The sequence below is a fragment of the Scaptodrosophila lebanonensis genome, unplaced genomic scaffold, assembly GCF_003285725.1.
Source record: "Scaptodrosophila lebanonensis strain 11010-0011.00,11010-0021.00 unplaced genomic scaffold, SlebRS2 tig00000136-arrow-arrow-pilon, whole genome shotgun sequence".
NCBI classification, from domain to species: Eukaryota; Metazoa; Arthropoda; class Insecta; order Diptera; family Drosophilidae; genus Scaptodrosophila; species Scaptodrosophila lebanonensis.
The window spans coordinates 425,112-448,055 of NW_022060586.1; the positions used below are offsets into that span (position 1 = coordinate 425,112).

Sequence of the window (22,944 nt, forward strand, 5' to 3'; positions counted from 1 at the left end):
GCGAAGAAATGGAGCAGAGGTAGAAGTGTTGGATAAGTATTTCGATTGCGGCATAGATCAGCGGACTTACCCAATATGGGACCCATGGCAAATGAAAATACAGTGTTGAAAATAAGTTGCAAGCCCGATGCCGCCGGCAGGCGCCGCAAAGGCACGTAGCTTGGTATGATGAGCGGCGAGAAAATGGTGCGGAATCCCTTTCCGAAACCGATGACCAAGAATGCGGCGATGGTGACCTCAAACGATGTGGTCATCGTCACCACCAGTCGAGCGAAGGCAATGCACAAAATGCCGAAGGCAAACAGTACCCGATTATCCAGCTTCACCTTCTCTAATGCGAATGGCGAAAGGAAGCGCACACAAATATCCATGCCCGCTAAGAGTGACATGGCCAATGAGATTTGCTTGTCTGTGTACCCGTAGCTATTTAATATAAATGGCGTTAAAACGGAGAAGTTCATCTCGCCGAACATCATAATGCTCATTCCAACGGCCAAATTCACAAACGTGAAATCACGCAGGAGGTCTAGATCGAAGAACTTTGTGACCTTCTGGCGAAAGTTCATCTTTTTCTTGGCTTCTTCCTCAGCTACTGCGGCCGCTTCTAGTGCTTCGAGCTCCAGTTGGCGCAACTTTGCGGACTTTTGGAGCAACGCCTTGTCCTCCGCACATGTGCAGCATTGTAGCAACTCTTCGCCAAATGGTTTTGAGTAGACGCTCGTCTTACTGGCATAACGATCATGGTCCTCACGCTCGCGATTGAAGTAGTTCGGCTTGTATAGGGGCGATGAGGCGTTCAGGTTAGACTCATCTTGTATAGCCCCCGAACCCATTTGCAGATTATCGCGACTGCGCTGAAGAAGTGCCTGCTTATTACGCTGACGTGCTCCCAGCTCTGAGCTCAGCGACAATTTAGAACCAAACCAACCATCATTGGCGCGAGCCAGCATGGGTGTTCCGGGCTCTGTGATCTCATAGCCAGGACGCTCGGGATCGTCATCGTTGAAGAGGTACTGGGAGGAGAAAAGTCCACGCTTGCCACGCTTCTGCCACTGACAATACTTGCACTCATAATCGCTCACAAGATGTTCACCATTATTGCTGGTCGCCAGCAAATTGCCGTTGGCCTCCTTCTCCTTAATGACATTATCCTCAGACACTTGAGTTTTCGGCTTACGCACATGCCTCAACACAGGCTGCAATGTAAGGGCGCACAGCACAGCATTTAGTGATAAGCCCGCATAAATGAGAATGCTGCCCTGGGCGCCATAGTAGCCCAAGAGCAGCGTCGACACGTGCGGAAAGATAATGGGACCAAGTCCGGTGATGGTCCAGGAGAAGCCTGTGGCGCGTCGTCGACGCAGCTTAAAGTACGTGTTGACCGCCAATGAGGTGGCGGCCATGGCCAAGCCTAGACCTATGCCATAAACGCAGGACAGGAAGACAATGTACTGCCAAAAAGTAGTGCAAAAGGCTGACACGAAGATCCCAATGAAACCAAGAGTGGTTCCCGTCAGCGCCACCTGCCTAAATGTGAAGCGACGAAACGTGGCGCCATTGACAATACCTGCAATAAGGCACGACATAAATCGTCAAAAGCTAGACTCGAACCTTCTTCCACTAAGCAGAAACTTACCCACTAGTGAGGATATGGCCATGACCACATTGACAATGGTCGTTGTCTCTTTGGCATCGAATCCTAGGGCTTTCATGCGCCCTCTGTAGATGAGACCATATTGCTGCAGTGCGGGAAACATAAAGAACTGAAAAGAACATGAAGACATCGTTTAGAAACTAACACTAAAACACTTTTCAACTCAATTCACTCACATTGTTGAGGCCCGCTGTGACGCAGACCACCCAGCCCCAACCACCATCGGGGGCTTCAAAATCTGGTCCTAGGTCGCTTTTATCACGCCGTTTGGGCTTCTTTGGCTTGGTTGTCTCCTTATATACGCTCGTTTGATTCTGCTTAGTCAGGTTTGATTTCTCCATTTTCGATGGCTTGGACGAACTGTAAATTTTAATGAATATGAAAAACCTCTTGACGAGCAGAGAAACTTAGTACCAAGATTACTTGTAAGATCACAACACTTCTTATATCAAATATTATTATTCTACTTAGCCACAATATATTTGAAATTTTAGTTTGTAATTAATGCTCGCAATGTTTAGGGAAGGGCAATTCGTTCGTCACGTAAAGAAATTCAAAAAAGCGGTTCAATTTCGCACGTGACGAATGAATTCACATATCTATAGGCCTGTCGATAGAACATTTTATTTACACATTTTTTGGAAAAAAGGGATTTATGTACATATAGTACATATATACAAATATCTAACTTGAGACATCATTGTACTAGTAACTCGACCACTAGTAATTTATAGTTTTGGACACAAGTGCCTCATATTTATGTGTACGGAGTGCAAGTTCGTTTTATTTTTATACCCTGTACCCGTAGGGTAAAAAGGGTATATTAGGTTTGTGCAAAGTATGTAACATACAGAAGGAAGCATCTCCGACCCCAAAAAGTATATATATTCTTGATCAGCATGACGAGAGAAATCGATCTAGATATGTCCGTCCGTCTGGATGAACGCGAGGATATAACTCAGTGACGGAAGATTACATGGGTACAGGGTATTACACTGTCGGGCTTGCTCGACTGTAGCGTTCTCTCTTGTTTTTTAATGCTTTAAGTGATTTTTCATAACTTTTTGGAATTTTTTTTTCTAAAATTCGACAACTACATCTGCTTAGTACTTATGAGATCTCATGTAAAGTTCCACTGTGAAAGAAGAATGCAACACGAAGTAACTCCTATAGAAGACTCTAGAATTTCTTTCTTGTTTTTTGATGCTTAAGCCCTTCGGTATAGGTATATATAGGTATAAATGAATGTATCATGAAACCTATAATTGATACATGGGCCGCCTATTTGCGGATTGCCGGAGTAGTTTCCTTCTCCGCGCAACAGACACACCTAAATGCCAGAAACAGAAAAGTTGCGAGCGTAAGGTAGATGGAGAGGCTTGTCGCCTATCACCATCCTTTTGTACCTAATGCTAGATAATGCTCTAATTGCGAATTGGAATTACCGCTGTTGACAAAAGATGGCAATCATTATCAGGCATTTTCTTAGTATATTTCAGAATCTATGGCGCACTGGGCGGGGCAATGACGATAGCGATGGCAATGGCAATGGCAATGACTATGTCGATTCCGACAAGAGCAGCAATATGTGGCGATGATGAGGATAGGGCCATGTGATCGAAGCCTCGATTTGGTATGCAAAGCACCGCACAGCAAAGGTATCTGAATGGGGCGTGCGATCATATGCAGTCAAGGTGTGTTTGCTTCCCCCTCCTGTTCATCAATTGAAGACGGGCTAAGGAAGTCCTACGACATGTGGCTGGCGGGTGTGCCTAGACTCATATCCACACGCCATAGGCATGTCAGACTATCGCAAAGTCGTAAAGTGATGTGTACAGACAGTTGTGTCCCTCAGTGTGTCTCAAGTCACGAGCTGTTTTGCTCCTGCAGTCAAAGTCTTCGGCACTGCTGCGATAATAAAAAGCAGTAGTAAAAATAAATCGACTTAAAGATGACGGCTACAAAAGGGGCAGACAAACAGACAGACAGACGGACAAAAACAGGCAGCGCCCTCATCCTCATTGCACCACGGTCTTTATTTATGCTTCGATAATGCGACGAGGACGACTCGCGATGTCGACCAAGGCTCATACAAGTAGAACTGAGTGCTGAGGCAGCAGCCGATGCAGTCGACCAAGTTGCCGTATTCAACAGGCAAATCAGTTCGACAGACGGACGGACGGACAGACGGCCTGACGACACTTGAATGTCTTCATTGAGACGACAGCCGCCCAAGCCAGCCACTAAAGTCAACGGAAAAAGGATGGACCTGGAACTGAACATTCCAGTTCAATTTGTACAATTCGATAAGCTACTACATTAGTTCTCTTTTCAGTTCTGAGCCACGCATAGTAGAATTATTCGAGCAAACGTTGAAGCATTTAAATAGTATTAATAGTAGTAATATTTGTAACACGAATATTATATTATATAAAAATGCAATTATTTACTTCGAAGGATAGTTGTGTATAGATATAGTTGTGTATTCAAAATTGGAAAAAAAAGTTCATTGTAGATGCATATATTTTAAAAAGTTTAGGTAAAATTAAAACCAATGCACAAAATCAGCGTTTTTTTGGGTGTCTCCCCGTCCATTCTACACGTCTTTTGGGATGTACATTTTTATGATGTTCTCGTATTTAGTTGACCAACTATAGTACCTACACATACAAGTATATTACATTTAATACTTAACTTTGCTTCAGAAATATGCAACTTTACTTAAGGAAAGCTCTGCACCGCTTTTTTAATTTTGTAATATTATTCTGAGTAAATAGATGAGGAAGACGAAATGGATTTGAAAAAATTTAATTAAAATAATACGATTCAGTAGTTCATCGAGTCCGGTCCGACGGCCGACTTATCCAAACAGTCTTCATAACTTTAGTTAGGCCACAGCCAGAAGATTTTACGCTTTGACCGAACAACTCCATAGGAACGAACACATCTGGTTTTGAGCCAATTCTTGCCAAACGAGATATCTTCCCATTTAACTTTTTCGAAGCGTGCCATAAATTGACGCCTGAGACGTCAGAGAGCCGAAGACTCAGATACCTGTTGATAGCGAGAGACAGACAGAGCGCGAAAGAGGGGGAGTCCAAAGGCCATCAGATACATACATACATACACGTACATACTCGCAGATACATGTGTATAGATGGCACTTAGTAGACAAACCAGACATCGATCAATTGGAGAGAATCAAAACAAAGCAAGACACAACATTCGCGTAGTAGCGTACGCGTAAAAGCCCCAGTGGGCTGAAATGAATGAGCGGATCTGTGATCGTCCGTCACCAACTACCGCAAATGATACCAGTTTGTCCATTTGTCCATTCGTCCATTTGTCCATTTGTCTATTTGTCGGTTGACGATTGCCTCGTTCTTTTGGTTTTTTGCAAATCATGCTGCGTAGACAACAAATTATAATTTGCGCTTGTTCAGCAAATTTTGAAAACCGTCACATACAAATACCAAATACCGAGTAGGTTTATCAAATACGAGTACTGGTACTACTCCAATATGTTCATATGTATGTATACCTGCACACCTACCGGCATGTACAGAATGGTATTGGTGTATACGAGTATTCGTGGAAGGCACTGATAATGCAAATAAGGCAGTGGGCGAGTGTCAAGTGCCGAAAGCTGAAAGCAGAAAGCCTTGACTCATGTACTATTTCACAAGAATATAAGTATTTCACAATCTTAGGAACAAAGTCAATTTGTATAAAATGTATAAATAATGCTATTCTCGTATATGAAGCATACTATATTTATACATATTATATGTGCAATTAAATATAATCCAACATATGCGCCCCACTCGTAAGATCAATCTAGGGGCAAGCATTGCACTTTTAACTGCTATCAAAATGTTCAATATAGTATAGTATGTGATTCGACCACAAGAACTCTAACTAACTCTACGAATATTCCAGCCAAAATAGACCAAATTGCGGGCCACAATGTACAGATGAACCATTATAGATAATAATAATGCTTATTAGATTCAAACATTTTCAAAAACAAAAAAATCCCAGATCAGAAAGTTACCACTGAAACCTAACAGATCGCAAAAGATAAGGACGAAAACTTCAACTACACTTCTTGCTAAATCAGGTGCAATGCGTTGTTAAAATTTTGAGGAGCCCTTTGTATAATTTATCACACAGAACTTTATTTATTAGGCTTGGGTAAACATCCCTCCAATGAAATTATTTATAAATAAATAAATAATAACCATCAGTATTTTTTGATTTAATTTGATTTCATTATAAAATGTCTATTTAAAAAAGTTCTTTGTAAAGTATGGCCTAACCAAAAGATAAACTGTAAATTTAAAAAATATAAGTCTGTTTGTGCCATTTATCTTGTGGGTATGGAAAACATCGAACGGATTGGCCATTCAGCCGTTCAAAAAGCTGACCAGTCGATGAATGCCACATGATATAGTCGCGATATTGAAATGAAAACAGAGACTACTGTGACAACTGGCACTAGTTCATTGTACCGGGTCTTGCTAAAATACTATAATAAAAAATAAAGTAGGATTGGTAAACATACAAATCGCTCAGATACGTAATATGCACATATATACATATACAAGTATCTACTAGATGTGCATGTGTGAGTTAAATAGGAATGGCAATGTCTATGACATAATAAACACACAGAGAATGACTGGGATATTTATAGGGCGGGAAAGAGCACGTGCTACCAAAAAGTAAGTCCATAATGCGCAGCAATACATATAGTCTGAGATACAAATTTGGAGAGATATCGAAACACATATGTATACATATATACTATAGTTCATAATGTACGTATAGCTGATACGCGCACATACATATGTGCGTATCTTATCGAAGTCTAATACACAATGCTGGGCAATTAACCCGCCGATGATGATTCATGAAATGCAGCGTTTAGATAAAAACAGGCACACATGTGTAGGACGGCACTGAAGTACCAATAGTACATAGATATGTACATACTTGTATAGTAAACAAGAGAGAACGCTACAGTCGAGCAAGCCCGACAGTGAAATACCCTGTACCCAGGTAAACTTCCGACACTGAGGTATATGCGCCCATAGCAGAAGCAAAAAGAGGAAGAAGAAGAGCGAACTTGTTGCTGCAATTTGGAAGGGTTGCACTGGAGAGAATTTGTTTCGCGAATAACTTTTCTTAGAACTGACCGAATTGGATAAAATTAAATTAAACAACAGTAGATAATTATATATAAATGATATGTGCAAAGATTGGTTTAGGTAGCATTTGAAATGTAGACGCTATTGACGAAATTCTGTAGCGGGGGAAGGGGGGCGAAATTCCAAAAAATAAAATAAACTCGTCCTTTCTCGGACATAGGAGAATCTGGATACCAACTTTGGTTAATCTAGCTTTTATAGTTTCTGAGATCCTTGCGTTCATTCAGACGGACAGACGGACGGACGGACGGACATGCCTAGACCGATTTCTCTCGTCATGCTGATCCAGAATATATTTACATTATGGGGTCGGAAATGCTTCCTTCTGCATGTTTCATACTTTGCTCAAATCTAATATACCCTTTTTACCCAACGGGTACAGGGTATAAAAACAAAGGCCCGCGACATGTGGTCGAGTGTTGGTGGCGTCAACGTCGCCATTGACTAGTTGACTGTCGGTGCCGCCGTCGCCGGCTCGAAAAAGAGCTCGGCGTTATTATCAATGTGTATCGAAAAAGGAAAACAAGAAAACCTGAAAACAATGGAACACTTGTCACCTCAAGTTTACATATGAGTACATTTATTTGTACACTTAAGCAGCGCACCGCAGCGCAGCGCGTGATGATTAGAGACAGTGGCAGTGGCCGAGGCAGGGTCGCAGATACGTAACTTCGAAATTTTAGCAAATGGGCACCGAGTAGTGCAGATTGTATCTATCAGATACAACACACTCGTATGCCTGCCGGCCTCTGCTGTAAATGTATGCGGGCTTCTCTACACATGTACTTGTATACGAGTATGTACTTGTATCTAAACACAAAAAACGCAAACTTCTTTACTTGATCTGCTCACAAAGTGGCAGCCAATTGGCGCTTGCCTAGCAATTTAATTGAAATTAATCAGACAGCGTAGTTTTTAAATTGTTAGTGAGCTGCTTGTGGAGGGGGGCGAGAGTGTGATGGGAAGTGGCATTTGCTCATCACTTAACGATTGCCGTTACTGTTGCTTATTCAATTTCAATTCTGAATCGTTGTCATTGTCATCGTGAGTGGATCGCGAGCCAAAGCAATTTAATTGTGACAATGAGAATTTATTAACAAGTAATACACATCCATACATCTATATATGTATGTATATACATACATATATATATATATTGGCCCTCCCAATGCACGCCATTCACCGGCGTCATATAATGATTGCGCATTTTCTTCGAAGGGGCTTGAAAAGGTAAGCCCCAGCAGCAGCAAGTTGGAGTAAAATTTAAAAAAAATGGGTTTACATACATACATTTATTATGGATTACCAGCATCTCAAGAGCTCGAAAAGATTCAGATAGAATCATACACACAGTACATATGCACGTTAGTTTCGTAGGGCGATAAGCAGAAGTTAACTGCCATGGAAAATTTACATTCGCAAAAGCTTATACCAAGAATTCATTTCTTCAAAACTGATCTTTCCATGACAGCGAACATGTAGATAGATTTAGCAGATTTGGTTAAAGCCCGCGCATATATTGTTTTATATAAAATCACAACATTTCAAATTTGATTGAGATTTCATACCCTGTTCGCCAGAATATGAATCGAGTATAGTTTATGGGAAACTGACTAGTTTACATAAAAAAGACTGAAGGGGCTCTATTGATAACAGGAGGCCTGATTCGCCTCCACCTGGGCGTTTTTGAATATTACAACAATATGTATATCCATTGCAAGAAAAATATGTACATATATTAATCGATCCTGCGATCGAGTGATGAGAGGAAAGTTGCAATTCGGCTGTTCCCCAGTTTCCCCAGAATCATCAACATGCTGAAATACTTGTATGTAACCCTTTGTTACCGACCGCATAGTATTTCAGGTCCTTTGAGCAATATTTGTACTTTTCGCACACTGCTCTTAGTTTGTGGCCCGAAAATCCTAACAGAGTCACGATCCATGCACTCCATTGGTACACGTTTTAGAAGTGGCGACAGCAATTTACTTTTCACCCACCTGTTTGCTGTTTATTATTTTTTTAAATTTGGAAAGGTCTTTCTATTGTTGAAGCTTGGAAACACCTGAATAACAAGCTTACCAATTTTTGGAGAAATATTTTTCTGTGATGGCTAAGAACAGCAATTCAACCAATTTTTATGAAGAATAAAAGGCTTGTCGTTCAAACTGTCTAGAAAATGTCAGGGGAAATGGCTATACAGAGATACAGATGCAAAGCTATACGAAAAGGCTTTATTTAAAAGGGATCCAGCACGTAGAATACAGCTGGCTTACCTGCTTTTAGCACAAAGTATGGTTTTCTCTTAGGTAGTTTGGAAAATGTTTGCAGAGTTGTTCCAAAGAGTTGAAACAGCCGACGATGTCTGCTTTGAAGAAGCTTGTATTGTCAAGACACTTCGCTGGATTTCATTCACCCATCCCCATATTCGGCCAATTATGTAGTTGCGGATGTAGTTATGTAAGCAGAATTCCCATACTTATGTGTGTTGGCTTATATCGCACGGATCGTATTTGAATTTCGAGGCAGCGGTTATAGTCGTAGTCAACGCGCCTCTCAGTAGTGGTGTTATTGTGTTATTATTTTGTTATAATCGCTATTTATAGCAACATTCTGACTATACACTGCTGGCTCATTTTGGCATTGGTGGCTACTCGTACGTAGCCTCACAAGCTGGTGAACAGCGGGCCGCCACTGCCACCGCCACCGCCACCGCCACCGCCACCACCGTCGCCACGCTCTGTTCGTTGGCCTCCGTCGACAATACAGAGTACGGTATTTCAGTCGAAAGCCACAAAATAATCCCAGAGCTCGTCAGTTGCACATGTGTCGCCTTTGTGACTGACTGACTGACTCTCTGATTTCCACTGCCGGCCCGTCCAACGAGAATCCCCGAACATTCCCGACCCTCGTTCCTGTTTTTTATGCATTTAATGCGTCTTTCAAGTAATTTCTGGGCAAATGCATAGCCGCTTCAAAAAGTGTTTAGCTGCGAGTATACCCCGCTTAACCAAATACACTCACGTACTACTACTTCAAATAAACTGTGGGCAAAGCGCATTTGAGAGATTCGTTTCGTTTCCAGCGATTGGGTCGCCGAAGAAAACAGAAAGTAGAAACCAAATACTCGTATGTCTGCTGGAACTGAAACCCAATCCAGTGCACTCATCTACATAAATAAACAGTTGAGATGCGAGTACACTAATTAGTTAGGCAGCTCTAAAAAAACTTGGGTATGCGACTGTCAAAGCTGATTTGATGTTTGGGCCCATAATGACACACCACGACTCGAAACGATTAGTATTTTTAAAAAACTATGAAGTACCCGAGTAATGCAAAATTTGAACACTGGGAACCCATCATCAGTTGAATATAAATGCCAGGAAATATACGACAAATGCTCCACTTTACATTAGTACTATATTTAATTATGTATATATCATAAAAAAATTAATTTTTTTAATTTGTTCAAACTTTCAGTTATGAGAGACTGACTGTTTAGAATGTTATAATTGTCTTGAGATTTAAATTTCAATCTTAGTACCAAAAACTTGTTTCTTCACTACGATATGGTAATCAAAATTGGCCTTTAAGTATGTACATACTTACATATATGTTCAGTAAACACAAGTTTTAGTTCCAGTATTGTGGGGCAGAGGAGGGAGGGTATTGGGTATACAAAAGTCGGGCTGGCGCGACTTTAACTTTTCCCTCCATTTTTTAAAATCAGTAAAATCAAATATCTTTTCCCATAGCATGATCACATTTAAAAACAACGATAATCGTTCAGTCCATGGCTTAATTAGGAATCGCACTCATTCATAAAAAAAGCATTACAAACTGTTGAATTATCGACACAAAAGTAAACATTTTGGCAATTCCGATAAAAAGTTCTCGGTATATACATATACAGACATTTATGCGCATGTAATATTTTTCACATGCTTAGTATGTATGTGTAATGAAAACAATTTCAGCTCTAGTCGGAAACTCTATAATTACGGGGGTACGTCATAAAATGATCTAACATATAAAACTCGTATTATTTTGCCAAATCATGTTCGTGTTATTGCAAACTATAGGGCCACCTCTTTAGATATGTATATATTTGTGGAATCAACGCACTCATTAAACTATCACTAACCGGATTGCATATCGTGACTACGATGTGACGTAAAAGTCCACAGCTTATCGCTTCCGCATGAGGCTTTGATTTGTTTGCTCTGCCCTGTTCTGTCTAGTTCTCTTTGCACTTATCTATTTGCGCTCGAGACTCATCGTAATCGATGACAATTATTATTGAGTTTAGTATTAAGTTTGTATGTACTACGCTTAACCACGTCGTAAGCTTCTTCATCATTGTTCGCCTAATAAGTAGTAGCTTGGACTCGGAAAAGTGTATACGTGTGTAATTCGAGTATTTCAATCGAAAATCGAATCTCTGATTCCCTTAAATCCATATAAATGTCAGTAATGTCCTTCTATTCCAATACTGTTAATTCAAACATATTAATCTTATAAATGTACACGTACATATAGTAAATCTCCCAATATGGATACGATACGAAATCGCCTACTTATTTATTATTTCGATATATACATATATACGAATAATTAATGTAGCATCAAACATTAGTTTCAAGTTTTGATTGCCTCTTAAAATAAAGAGATACACTTGATTCTACAAGTATTTATTCATAAATGTACAGCTAGTACGTAATAATTATAATTTACACATAAAATGTATATAGTATAATGCAAATTATTTTTCTTCTTTACTCTTTCAATATTTCTGTGAGTTTATACATACATAAGTACAATAATAATGTCACTGATTTTACAAAGATGTTGTAGAGGAAATTGACAATCAGATGAAATTGTCATTCTAGTGTAATAAGTGTCAATCAATTGTTTTTGTTTTTGCGTCTCCGCTGGCATTATTGCAATTATTATTTGAGGCCGCTATTTGCATAAAGAAATTTGAATAACATGACCCACCCTAATGTGCCCATCGGGCGCATCAAGCTAGAAAGGACAGACAGGATAGGTTTGCTTGCTCGTCTACCACGTCAGAGGCAATATAACATCGTTATAAATACATACATATGTACATAAATACGTATGTACATACATATGCATGTAATTCAATTTACTCCATTTTAGCCAGACGGCTGGAGTTTGAGAGGCAAGGCAAGTAAAAAAAATAAAATATGAAAGTAAATATGCCTTGAACTTTTTTCGGTTTTTCTATTAGAATTATCAGTAAAACATATGTACATACATACATATAAAAAGTGTTAAATTTAAGAGTCAGTTGTTCAAACTTACGCGTCACTGTGATTATTTTTTATACGATATTGCTGTTGTTGCCGATATCCCGTTCGCCGGCTTAGTTAAGTAGTGGTTGATAGTGTTATTGATGCTGTTGTATGTTTGTTTGTTTATATGCATTTATTTTTACATATTTTAGTATGTGATTTGTATAAACAATACATATGCCTACACTTTTTACACTTTCTTACTAACTTTATCAAATTTACCAGAATATTGGATTATAAATACTAAGTTTTAATTTCTATTCTCACACTTTTCACTTTCATGCTCACAGATGTCGCTACAAAAAAAATTGTTTCGTATGGTTTCATAGGCGCATAGACAGATGGTACACATACTCGTGCATACATACATGCACGTACTTATATATGACTTCTTGTATAGAATTGCTAATACAAATTAATAGAAAGAAATAACAAGAAGACAACACGCAACAAATGAGAGTGAGATGATGTCGGCGTAGCAACCTCCCGCTGTTGCTCTTGCTGCTATGGGAGCTGTTCGCGCGCTGTTCCACGGTCTTAACTGTTACGCGTCGAACACACGACTTGCTTGGCAGCAGGCAGCGCTGCTCTGCTTTATAGAATTTTTCATTTGCTATCGGCAATCCGCGCGTACGCACACTCACACTCACTCACACAAGCACAAACGAGTACATACATACGAGTATGTAAGCAAGTGTACGTTTTGACGCAGGCAGCGGAGAGCCCAAGAGCTGTTGCTGTTGCTGTCGCTGTTGTGGTTGTTGATTGTTGTTAAATGTTGCTGGAAGAGCATAGGCAGCGAGGGAGAACAGCAGCTACCAACAACAACAGCTCTTGAATGGCCGCCTGTTGCATTACCTGGCATCGCCAGCTTTCAGAGTTCGCATTTGAATCCTTTGCGCTTGAGTTCGAGTGTGTGCCTACCATCCGATAGCAAGGCGCAGAGTGCGTAGGCAGAAGGAGAGACAGGTAACCAGACAGATACATGTATGTGCGGGCAGGGTGGTTGGCAAACAGGGGCCCATAAAATTCAGGAAAGTCAATTGCCATTTGGGAATTGGCGGCTCTCTCACTTATCACGATGGTCACTGGTCTCTCATCAGCCGACAACGGGATTGGGAGGAATTACATTAATTGTGTTACCCTATGCTGACTGTCAAATGTTCCACTTTGATTTTACCGTCTCCTCAATGAAAAGGCCAACTGTTACTGGCGCACACGCACACACACACACCCATATCCTCATGCACACACTACACACTTAAGACATCACTAATTAGGGGCATAATTGGTTATACAGACGTAGACAAAGAGAACCGCGTAAAAGAATTTCAATAATTGACTAACGTAATAGTAGTTACAAATTATTATATTTGATTTGATTGATTACTGCATACGAGTGTTAGTAGAAAATGAAAAATGTATGTATATACAGCTACGAGGACTAAATACTCGTATTCCTCTCACTGTGTCTTAAAACAAAACTTTATTCCTCCATGGACATGGGCTGTTCCCGTGATAGCTGCTCTTTCAAAACTTTTTTTGCAATTAGCCATGTTTAACACCATCAGATATGACTACAAGATTCTCAATACCTATGTATGTATATAATTTGGTTCCCATATTTAAAAAAATAAAAGGATTTAGAAACAAAAAAAACTATTTTGAAATCGTATCCCATCAAAGGATGCAGTGATTAAAAAAGACAGAAGGGCAAGTGAAATTGGGGTTCGTCTCCTCATACTGATTACATTAGAATTCCGGGTGTTACAAACTTACAAATAAAAAACCATATGTTCCTTCATTTTTCAGTTAAGGTATAATAAAATAATATAATAACAACCCTTATATTCCTACGCTATAAGTGATTTCCCATAAGTCTCCCCAGGATTCCTAGAATTGTTAACTAAAACTTGGCAATTACACCCGATTAGGGCTCGTGTTGGGTCAATTGTAGATAAAGTTATAGTCATAAATTGGTGAAAAATGATTTATACCCTGTACACGTAGGGTAAAAATTGTATATTATGTTTGTGCAAAGTATGTAACAGGCAGAAGGAGGCATCTCTAACCAAATGAAGTTTATGTGTATATTCTTAATCCGTCTTTTCGTCCGTCTAGAAGAACGTCTGGATTTCGGAAACGGCTGAGCGAACATTTTCCAAATTTGCTTTGTAGACGCTCTTGGTTCCTAGTTAAGACAATTTTATTTTATTTGCAATCTATATACCATTATCTACTTTCCATCCAATTTCATCCAAATCGGTCAATTCTAAGAAAAGTTATCAGCAATTTCAGTCTAGTACTACGCCCACAAACTGCAGCATCAAGTTCGCCCTTCTTCTTCTGATGCTATGGGCGCATATAACTTAGTGCTGGAAGTTTGTCTAGGTACAGGGTTTTTCACGGTCGGACTCGCCCGACTGTAACGTTCCATCTTGTTTAATTTTGGGTACAGGGTATTTAGGAATTGGACACCGCTTGACTCTAGCATTCCATTCTGGTTCAATATTCATTTCATTGGAGTATTTCACCATTATTGATGCATATGCACCCTTAAGAGTAATAGTAGCCCTCATATGCTGATGTGGTAATACTTGAACAAATACATTTACTATACACTTTCAGTTTTTCTTTAGATGAATGCTGGAACTAAAATATGCATTCACACAAGTACATTTCCAGTATAATATCAAATTACAACAATTTTATGAACAATTGTTCTTAAACTATGAGGAGCATAAAAATTCATACATACTTGTACAAGTATTTAAAATGTTTATTATTGTTGCCGACCTATACAAAATACACATAATGTATATCTTCAGCATTGTGAGATATGAGCCAATTGGAAAAACAACATTAAAGGCTTCGTGCAATGCGTTATCGAAAATAAATGCCAGCATGATAAAATATTCTAATAATTAAGTAATCAAATCAATTATTTTCATTCACCCCATGGAATCCAACAACTTTAGGTAACTGTGTGCTGGTTTTTCAACTGATCGCACTTAACTCTGCCCGATATTCACCCTCCTTCATTCATTTTAGGTTACTTATTAATTGTTAACTGTTATACCCAATAGCTCCTGGTAAACTGAAGAGTGCATTGTGACGTCTCATATAGTATACATGCATACGAAAGCTTTCAACTCTCTCCTGCAACTTTCAACTTCGCTCCCTTCTGATGTTATAATATTAAAAAAGCGAGCACACATGAACCTAAACTGAATATTAACTTTGCAACTCCAATAAAATGTCTACACACGCACACACACACATATACATGCATAAATAAAAACGTAAGAGGTGCATGTTTGTATACTTTTATGCATGTTTGTATACTTGTATATATTAATGTAAACAAATAAATAAATTAACAATAATCATATAATTTGTCATCATGACGGCATAAAATAACGAAATTGGAATGCTAGGTCGAGTGGGCTCAACTCTTAAATACCCTGTACCTCCCACCAAGAAGGAAAAAATGAATATTTCAATGAAAAATTCCAAGAAATACGGGACTTATGGAAAATCAGTGATTGCGAGGGAGAGGGGTAGGGAGGGCAATTCCAAAATACACATTTTCTGCGTATTCACATAAGTCATCTCACACTACAATTTGGTGTGCCTAGCTTTTATAGTCTCCGAGATATAGGCGATTATACGAATGGAAAATCGGGAAATCCCCCATAGGGAGAAGTGGGGGTACTCAAAAATATAGAATTTTTCATTTGCTATCGGCAATCCGCGCGTACGCACACTCACACTCACTCACACAAGCACAAACGAGTACATACATACGAGTATGTAAGCAAGTGTACGTTTTGACGCAGGCAGCGGAGAGCCCAAGAGCTGTTGCTGTTGCTGTCGCTGTTGTGGTTGTTGATTGTTGTTAAATGTTGCTGGAAGAGCATAGGCAGCGAGGGAGAACAGCAGCTACCAACAACAACAGCTCTTGAATGGCCGCCTGTTGCATTACCTGGCATCGCCAGCTTTCAGAGTTCGCATTTGAATCCTTTGCGCTTGAGTTCGAGTGTGTGCCTACCATCCGATAGCAAGGCGCAGAGTGCGTAGGCAGAAGGAGAGACAGGTAACCAGACAGATACATGTATGTGCGGGCAGGGTGGTTGGCAAACAGGGGCCCATAAAATTCAGGAAAGTCAATTGCCATTTGGGAATTGGCGGCTCTCTCACTTATCACGATGGTCACTGGTCTCTCATCAGCCGACAACGGGATTGGGAGGAATTACATTAATTGTGTTACCCTATGCTGACTGTCAAATGTTCCACTTTGATTTTACCGTCTCCTCAATGAAAAGGCCAACTGTTACTGGCGCACACGCACACACACACACCCATATCCTCATGCACACACTACACACTTAAGACATCACTAATTAGGGGCATAATTGGTTATACAGACGTAGACAAAGAGAACCGCGTAAAAGAATTTCAATAATTGACTAACGTAATAGTAGTTACAAATTATTATATTTGATTTGATTGATTACTGCATACGAGTGTTAGTAGAAAATGAAAAATGTATGTATATACAGCTACGAGGACTAAATACTCGTATTCCTCTCACTGTGTCTTAAAACAAAACTTTATTCCTCCATGGACATGGGCTGTTCCCGTGATAGCTGCTCTTTCAAAACTTTTTTTGCAATTAGCCATGTTTAACACCATCAGATATGACTACAAGATTCTCAATACCTATGTATGTATATAATTTGGTTCCCATATTTAAAAAAATAAAAGGATTTAGAAACAAAAAAAACTATTTTGAAATCGTATCCCATCAAAGGATGCAGTGATTAAAAAAGACAGAAGGGCAAGTGAAATTGGGGTTCGTCTCCTCATACTGATTACATTAGAATTCCGGGTGTTACAAACTTACAAATAAAAAACCATATGTTCCTTCATTTTTCAGTTAAGGTATAATAAAATAATATAATAACAACCCTTATATTCCTACGCTATAAGTGATTTCCCATAAGTCTCCCCAGGATTCCTAGAATTGTTAACTAAAACTTGGCAATTACACCCGATTAGGGCTCGTGTTGGGTCAATTGTAGATAAAGTTATAGTCATAAATGTAATCTCTGCCCATCCTATGCCAATAGCTTTGGTTCAACTCTGTACTGCACACATACACAACGTACATAGACATAGACATAGCCGCACATTTTTCTTTTTAGTGTTTTGGAAAGGAGTTGAGATACAACAATACCGTTTGAAAGAGCATGAAAATAGATAATAAACAACAACACTTTCCTTCCAAAAAAAAAAAAAAAAAAAAAAAAAAAAACGGGAGGTCTGAAGATAAATCTGCGGAATTAGAATCATTTGGTGAGCAATTCCTTGGTAAGCAATTCCTTGATAAGCGTTAACTTAAAAGTGTATCAATTGACCATTACACGTGCTTTGAAAAAGTCGGAAATTATAGTCAGACAGAAATTAAAGGTGACTTCAAGGTTATTATGTCGCCATAAAGTTACTCGATTGGAATTCTCCAAAAAGAATATGCTAACTGACTGAACAACATTTTTTATCTTTAAAATCTTCTCGGAAGAGAAAAGGTTTAATTTGGGATTTGAGAAAAAACTATTCTAATTCTCTAAGAGACATTTTGGCGTTTGATCGTTAATGGTTTTGGGATTGTTTTGCGATGTGGGATGCTTGGAGCTCAAATTAACTCCGCCGGGTACGTGAAGATGTTGAAAATGAATCTCTTGCCTTTTCTGCGATCTCGAATGCACAAGAAGTATATTTTTGAACAAGACACTGTACATAAAAAACATGTCTCCACTTATGTATGTATGTATTGAATACTTGTTATTTCATTTAATTTATTTTGTTTTTTTTTAAGTAGTTACAATTTTGTTCTTTTTTGTGCATTTAAGAGTTGAGTCTGCTCGACACTACCCTTTCTTTATTTTGCTAATCTCTTTCTTAGAGTATTTAACAAGTCAAAAAGCTAAAGTCGGGTGTCCCGATTTTGAAATACTCTGTACATATGTTTAGAATAATTATAAAAAAAAGTAAGATAATTAAAAAAAGAAAGAACAATTTTTTTTATCGATTTGGTATTCGAACTCACGTAAAGGGCGTATAATTGCACATATAGAAAGCAATTACGTCTATGTGAGAGTATGTATGTATATGTTCGTATATTCGTGTCTGTGTAAGCATGTTCGCAGTCAACCAAAGCACCAGCATCAACAACAGCTGCGGGCAGCGCTTGAGCAGCGCTGCAGCAGCAAATATATTTGTAGCTATAACTTGTAAAATCGGTCTATCATGATGAAACTTGGCATACGGACACACAATTACTATTACTGGAGGTATTTGCAAAATTTTAGTTCAAAATTCCAAGAATTACGGGAGTTAGAGAAAATCGCGAATCGGGGGGAGGGAGGGAATTCCAAAGTACACATTTTCTGCATACTCACATAAGGCATCTGGGACTAAAATTTGGTGTCCCTAGGTCTCAGAGATATAGGCGATTATACGAATGGGAAATCGGGAAAACCCCCATGGGGGGAAGTGGGGGGGGGGGGGGAATCAAAAAAATAAAACAAAGTTGCCCAGCGTACACACATAACGCATCTTTGTGCAAACTTTGGTGTCTTTACCTCTTACCTCTCTGAGATTCAGGTGTTCATACGGACAGAAGGACAGACAGACAGACAGGGCTAGATCGACTCGTCTCGTCATGCTGATCAAGAATATATATATACGTTGTGGGGTCTGTCACGCCTCCTTCCGCCTGTTACATTTTCAGCTCCCGCAAACCTAATATACTGTACATTTTATTTACAGAGTATAACAATTTTGAAATTGGTGAAAAATGATTTATACCCTGTACACGTAGGGTAAAAATTGTATATTATGTTTGTGCAAAGTATGTAACAGGCAGAAGGAGGCATCTCTAACCAAATGAAGTTTATGTGTATATTCTTAATCCGTCTTTTCGTCCGTCTAGAAGAACGTCTGGATTTCGGAAACGGCTGAGCGAACATTTTCCAAATTTGCTTTGTAGACGCTCTTGGTTCCTAGTTAAGACAATTTTATTTTATTTGCAATCTATATACCATTATCTACTTTCCATCCAATTTCATCCAAATCGGTCAATTCTAAGAAAAGTTATCAGCAATTTCAGTCTAGTACTACGCCCACAAACTGCAGCATCAAGTTCGCCCTTCTTCTTCTGATGCTATGGGCGCATATAACTTAGTGCTGGAAGTTTGTCTAGGTACAGGGTTTTTCACGGTCGGACTCGCCCGACTGTAACGTTCCATCTTGTTTAATTTTGGGTACAGGGTATTTAGGAATTGGACACCGCTTGACTCTAGCATTCCATTCTGGTTCAATATTCATTTCATTGGAGTATTTCACCATTATTGATGCATATGCACCCTTAAGAGTAATAGTAGCCCTCATATGCTGATGTGGTAATACTTGAACAAATACATTTACTATACACTTTCAGTTTTTCTTTAGATGAATGCTGGAACTAAAATATGCATTCACACAAGTACATTTCCAGTATAATATCAAATTACAACAATTTTATGAACAATTGTTCTTAAACTATGAGGAGCATAAAAATTCATACATACTTGTACAAGTATTTAAAATGTTTATTATTGTTGCCGACCTATACAAAATACACATAATGTATATCTTCAGCATTGTGAGATATGAGCCAATTGGAAAAACAACATTAAAGGCTTCGTGCAATGCGTTATCGAAAATAAATGCCAGCATGATAAAATATTCTAATAATTAAGTAATCAAATCAATTATTTTCATTCACCCCATGGAATCCAACAACTTTAGGTAACTGTGTGCTGGTTTTTCAACTGATCGCACTTAACTCTGCCCGATATTCACCCTCCTTCATTCATTTTAGGTTACTTATTAATTGTTAACTGTTATACCCAATAGCTCCTGGTAAACTGAAGAGTGCATTGTGACGTCTCATATAGTATACATGCATACGAAAGCTTTCAACTCTCTCCTGCAACTTTCAACTTCGCTCCCTTCTGATGTTATAATATTAAAAAAGCGAGCACACATGAACCTAAACTGAATATTAACTTTGCAACTCCAATAAAATGTCTACACACGCACACACACACATATACATGCATAAATAAAAACGTAAGAGGTGCATGTTTGTATACTTTTATGCATGTTTGTATACTTGTATATATTAATGTAAACAAATAAATAAATTAACAATAATCATATAATTTGTCATCATGACGGCATAAAATAACGAAATTGGAATGCTAGGTCGAGTGGGCTCAACTCTTAAATACCCTGTACCTCCCACCAAGAAGGAAAAAATGAATATTTCAATGAAAAATTCCAAGAAATACGGGACTTATGGAAAATCAGTGATTGCGAGGGAGAGGGGTAGGGAGGGCAATTCCAAAATACACATTTTCTGCGTATTCACATAAGTCATCTCACACTACAATTTGGTGTGCCTAGCTTTTATAGTCTCCGAGATATAGGCGATTATACGAATGGAAAATCGGGAAATCCCCCATAGGGAGAAGTGGGGGTACTCAAAAATATAAAACAAACTTGCACAGCGTACACACATAAGGCATCCTTGTGCAAAATTTGGTGTCTCTAGCTCTTATAGTCTCTCAGATTCAGGTGTTCATACGGACAGACAGACAGACATAGATCGACTCATCTTGTCATGCTGATCAAGAATATATATGCTTTGTGGGGGTCTACCACGCCTCCTTGCGCCTGTTACTTTTTGGACCTCCCGCAAACCTAATATATTTAACCTTATATGTTCTTGTACATTTCATGTACAGAGTATAAATTATATGCATGGCTATGTGTTCTTGTAGTAAGTGTGTTATACAGGTTGGGCAGAGACCACTCATACAATTTATGTATGTATGTATGACATTGAAACTGTACATAAACATAAGTACACACACATAGAATGCTTGTAAAATTTGATTGTCCTAAATTTGAGTTTTTTGTTTTTATTAAAAGTGCCTACAGGGTATTTAAGAGTTGGGACCGCCCGACGTCAGCATTATATTCAATAAAAAGTTTTGATTAATACGATGACATCGCAGAAAATACAAATACTACCGCCTTTTATAGCACGAGTTCAAGTATATGTACATATGAGCATATTTTTATGGTAGGGTAAAAGGGTATGTTAGGTTTTTTTTAGAGGAAATGGATATGGATATATTATGTTAGTTCAAATGTATGCATGCAGGCAGTTGAAGTATACATATTCTTGATCAACATGTGGAGCAAAAAGATATAATCCCAAACACTATTCGAAAGCTAAATTTCCGTCCCCATGTATTACAACAAAATCTTTATGCCTCCATTGTCATGGTCATAGACTTGTGTGTCTTTCCAATATCGTAACACCATAAATTGCTTTCATTTTGTCATCAACGACCACCTTTGGCGACCCAAAAGAGATGTAGAGATGTACCATAAAGCAGACAGAGAAAGTTTCAATATATAGTGGTGATTTAAAATGGTCGATCGCGACAAGTTTAGCGATATACTCTAATACTCTCAGTGATTAAAATAGACATGCGTATTTGTAACAAGTGTTTTGTTTTTCGCAAGAAAAACTGTAGCAGACAACAGACCCCAGCTTAGATAAGCCGTAGATTCAAATTCCTCCCTTTGATATTTAATTTTCCCACCCGTGAGATTGACTCAACTATGACGTCGCTGAAGCGTGGCCGGCAGCTTCGGCATCATAATTAGAGCCACAATTTAAAGGCAAACATTTAAATTGTGATTTGCGCACCCAAATTAAGCCATATTGTGCGCTATCTTAATACGATAAGCTGCTGGATTGCGATAAATATGTACATACATGCTACGCAAACATAAGAGTATATAGCAGAGATGAGCACAGGCCCCTTTATAGTGCGGGCCATAAAGATAGTGCCGGTTGGTGGATGTATCATTTCATTCATGCTTGAATGATGGCCACTGTACTCGTAGTAACTTTGAATTATGGTTGGAAGTATTTGCTCAATTCATTATTTGGTACGAAATGCCTCCCCACATTTATTGTAAATTGTTATATTATCTATTTATTTTGTTCTATGTAGAGCAATTCCTCCATAGCGCGTTTCCGTTTTTACGGCCCAAGTCTATTACACACAAATTTGTCGAATCTTATAAGTACATACATAGTAAGTATGTATGTAATGCGTAAATAATATTTCAATTGACACTAATACAATTCTATATAAAAATGGTTTTCTTCAACAAAAACAATTTCTGGGACTTCTTGCAAAACCACACAAATATTGATGAAAATGATTTCCGCTTTTGCACAAAAAATGCCCGAAACGGTTTTCACAAACATGTGGAATATGTGACTACAATGGACCCTACAGTCAACTTCCAGCTTTCAATTGGGCGCACCTAGTACTTTCTACTACATAGTATATGCGAGAATATCGATTCTTCTCTGCTGTTAATCGAGAATATATCTATCAAGTGGCGTCACAGATGTTTCTTTCTGCCTGTTACATATGTATGTACATACATTTACACAAACGGCGTAGACGGTTTTTTCCGTTGGGGGTCAAGGTATAAGCAATTTGACTTGCAAGTAAGCTTGTCTCTCAAAATCTTTTTTCATCCGCTCTCTAAATAAAAAAAAAAGAGAGCAAGTTTCGCAATAGCTGGCATTATCAGGCCATTTATGCAAATACCTTCTTCTTAC

At 38.7% G+C, this 22,944-nt stretch overlaps 1 protein-coding gene across 3 annotated transcripts in view; it reads right to left on the reverse strand.

The window, feature by feature from the left end:
• Positions 1 to 22,944, reverse strand: part of LOC115629146 — a 35,399-nt gene that overhangs the window by 417 nt on the left and 12,038 nt on the right. The window contains exons 1-4 of one of the 3 annotated variants that reach the window (XM_030525505.1): positions 12,193 to 12,666; positions 1,831 to 2,014; positions 1,637 to 1,763; positions 71 to 1,567 (exon numbers count right to left, since the gene is read on the reverse strand). In XM_030525505.1, the coding sequence (XP_030381365.1) occupies positions 71 to 1,567; positions 1,637 to 1,763; positions 1,831 to 1,995 (1,789 nt within the window). In that variant the 5' untranslated portion in view covers positions 1,996 to 2,014; positions 12,193 to 12,666. Of the gene's footprint in view, positions 1 to 70; positions 1,568 to 1,636; positions 1,764 to 1,830; positions 2,015 to 12,192; positions 12,667 to 22,944 lie in introns of those variants that run through there. The other 2 variants (XM_030525506.1, XM_030525507.1) reach the window with 2 other exon arrangements.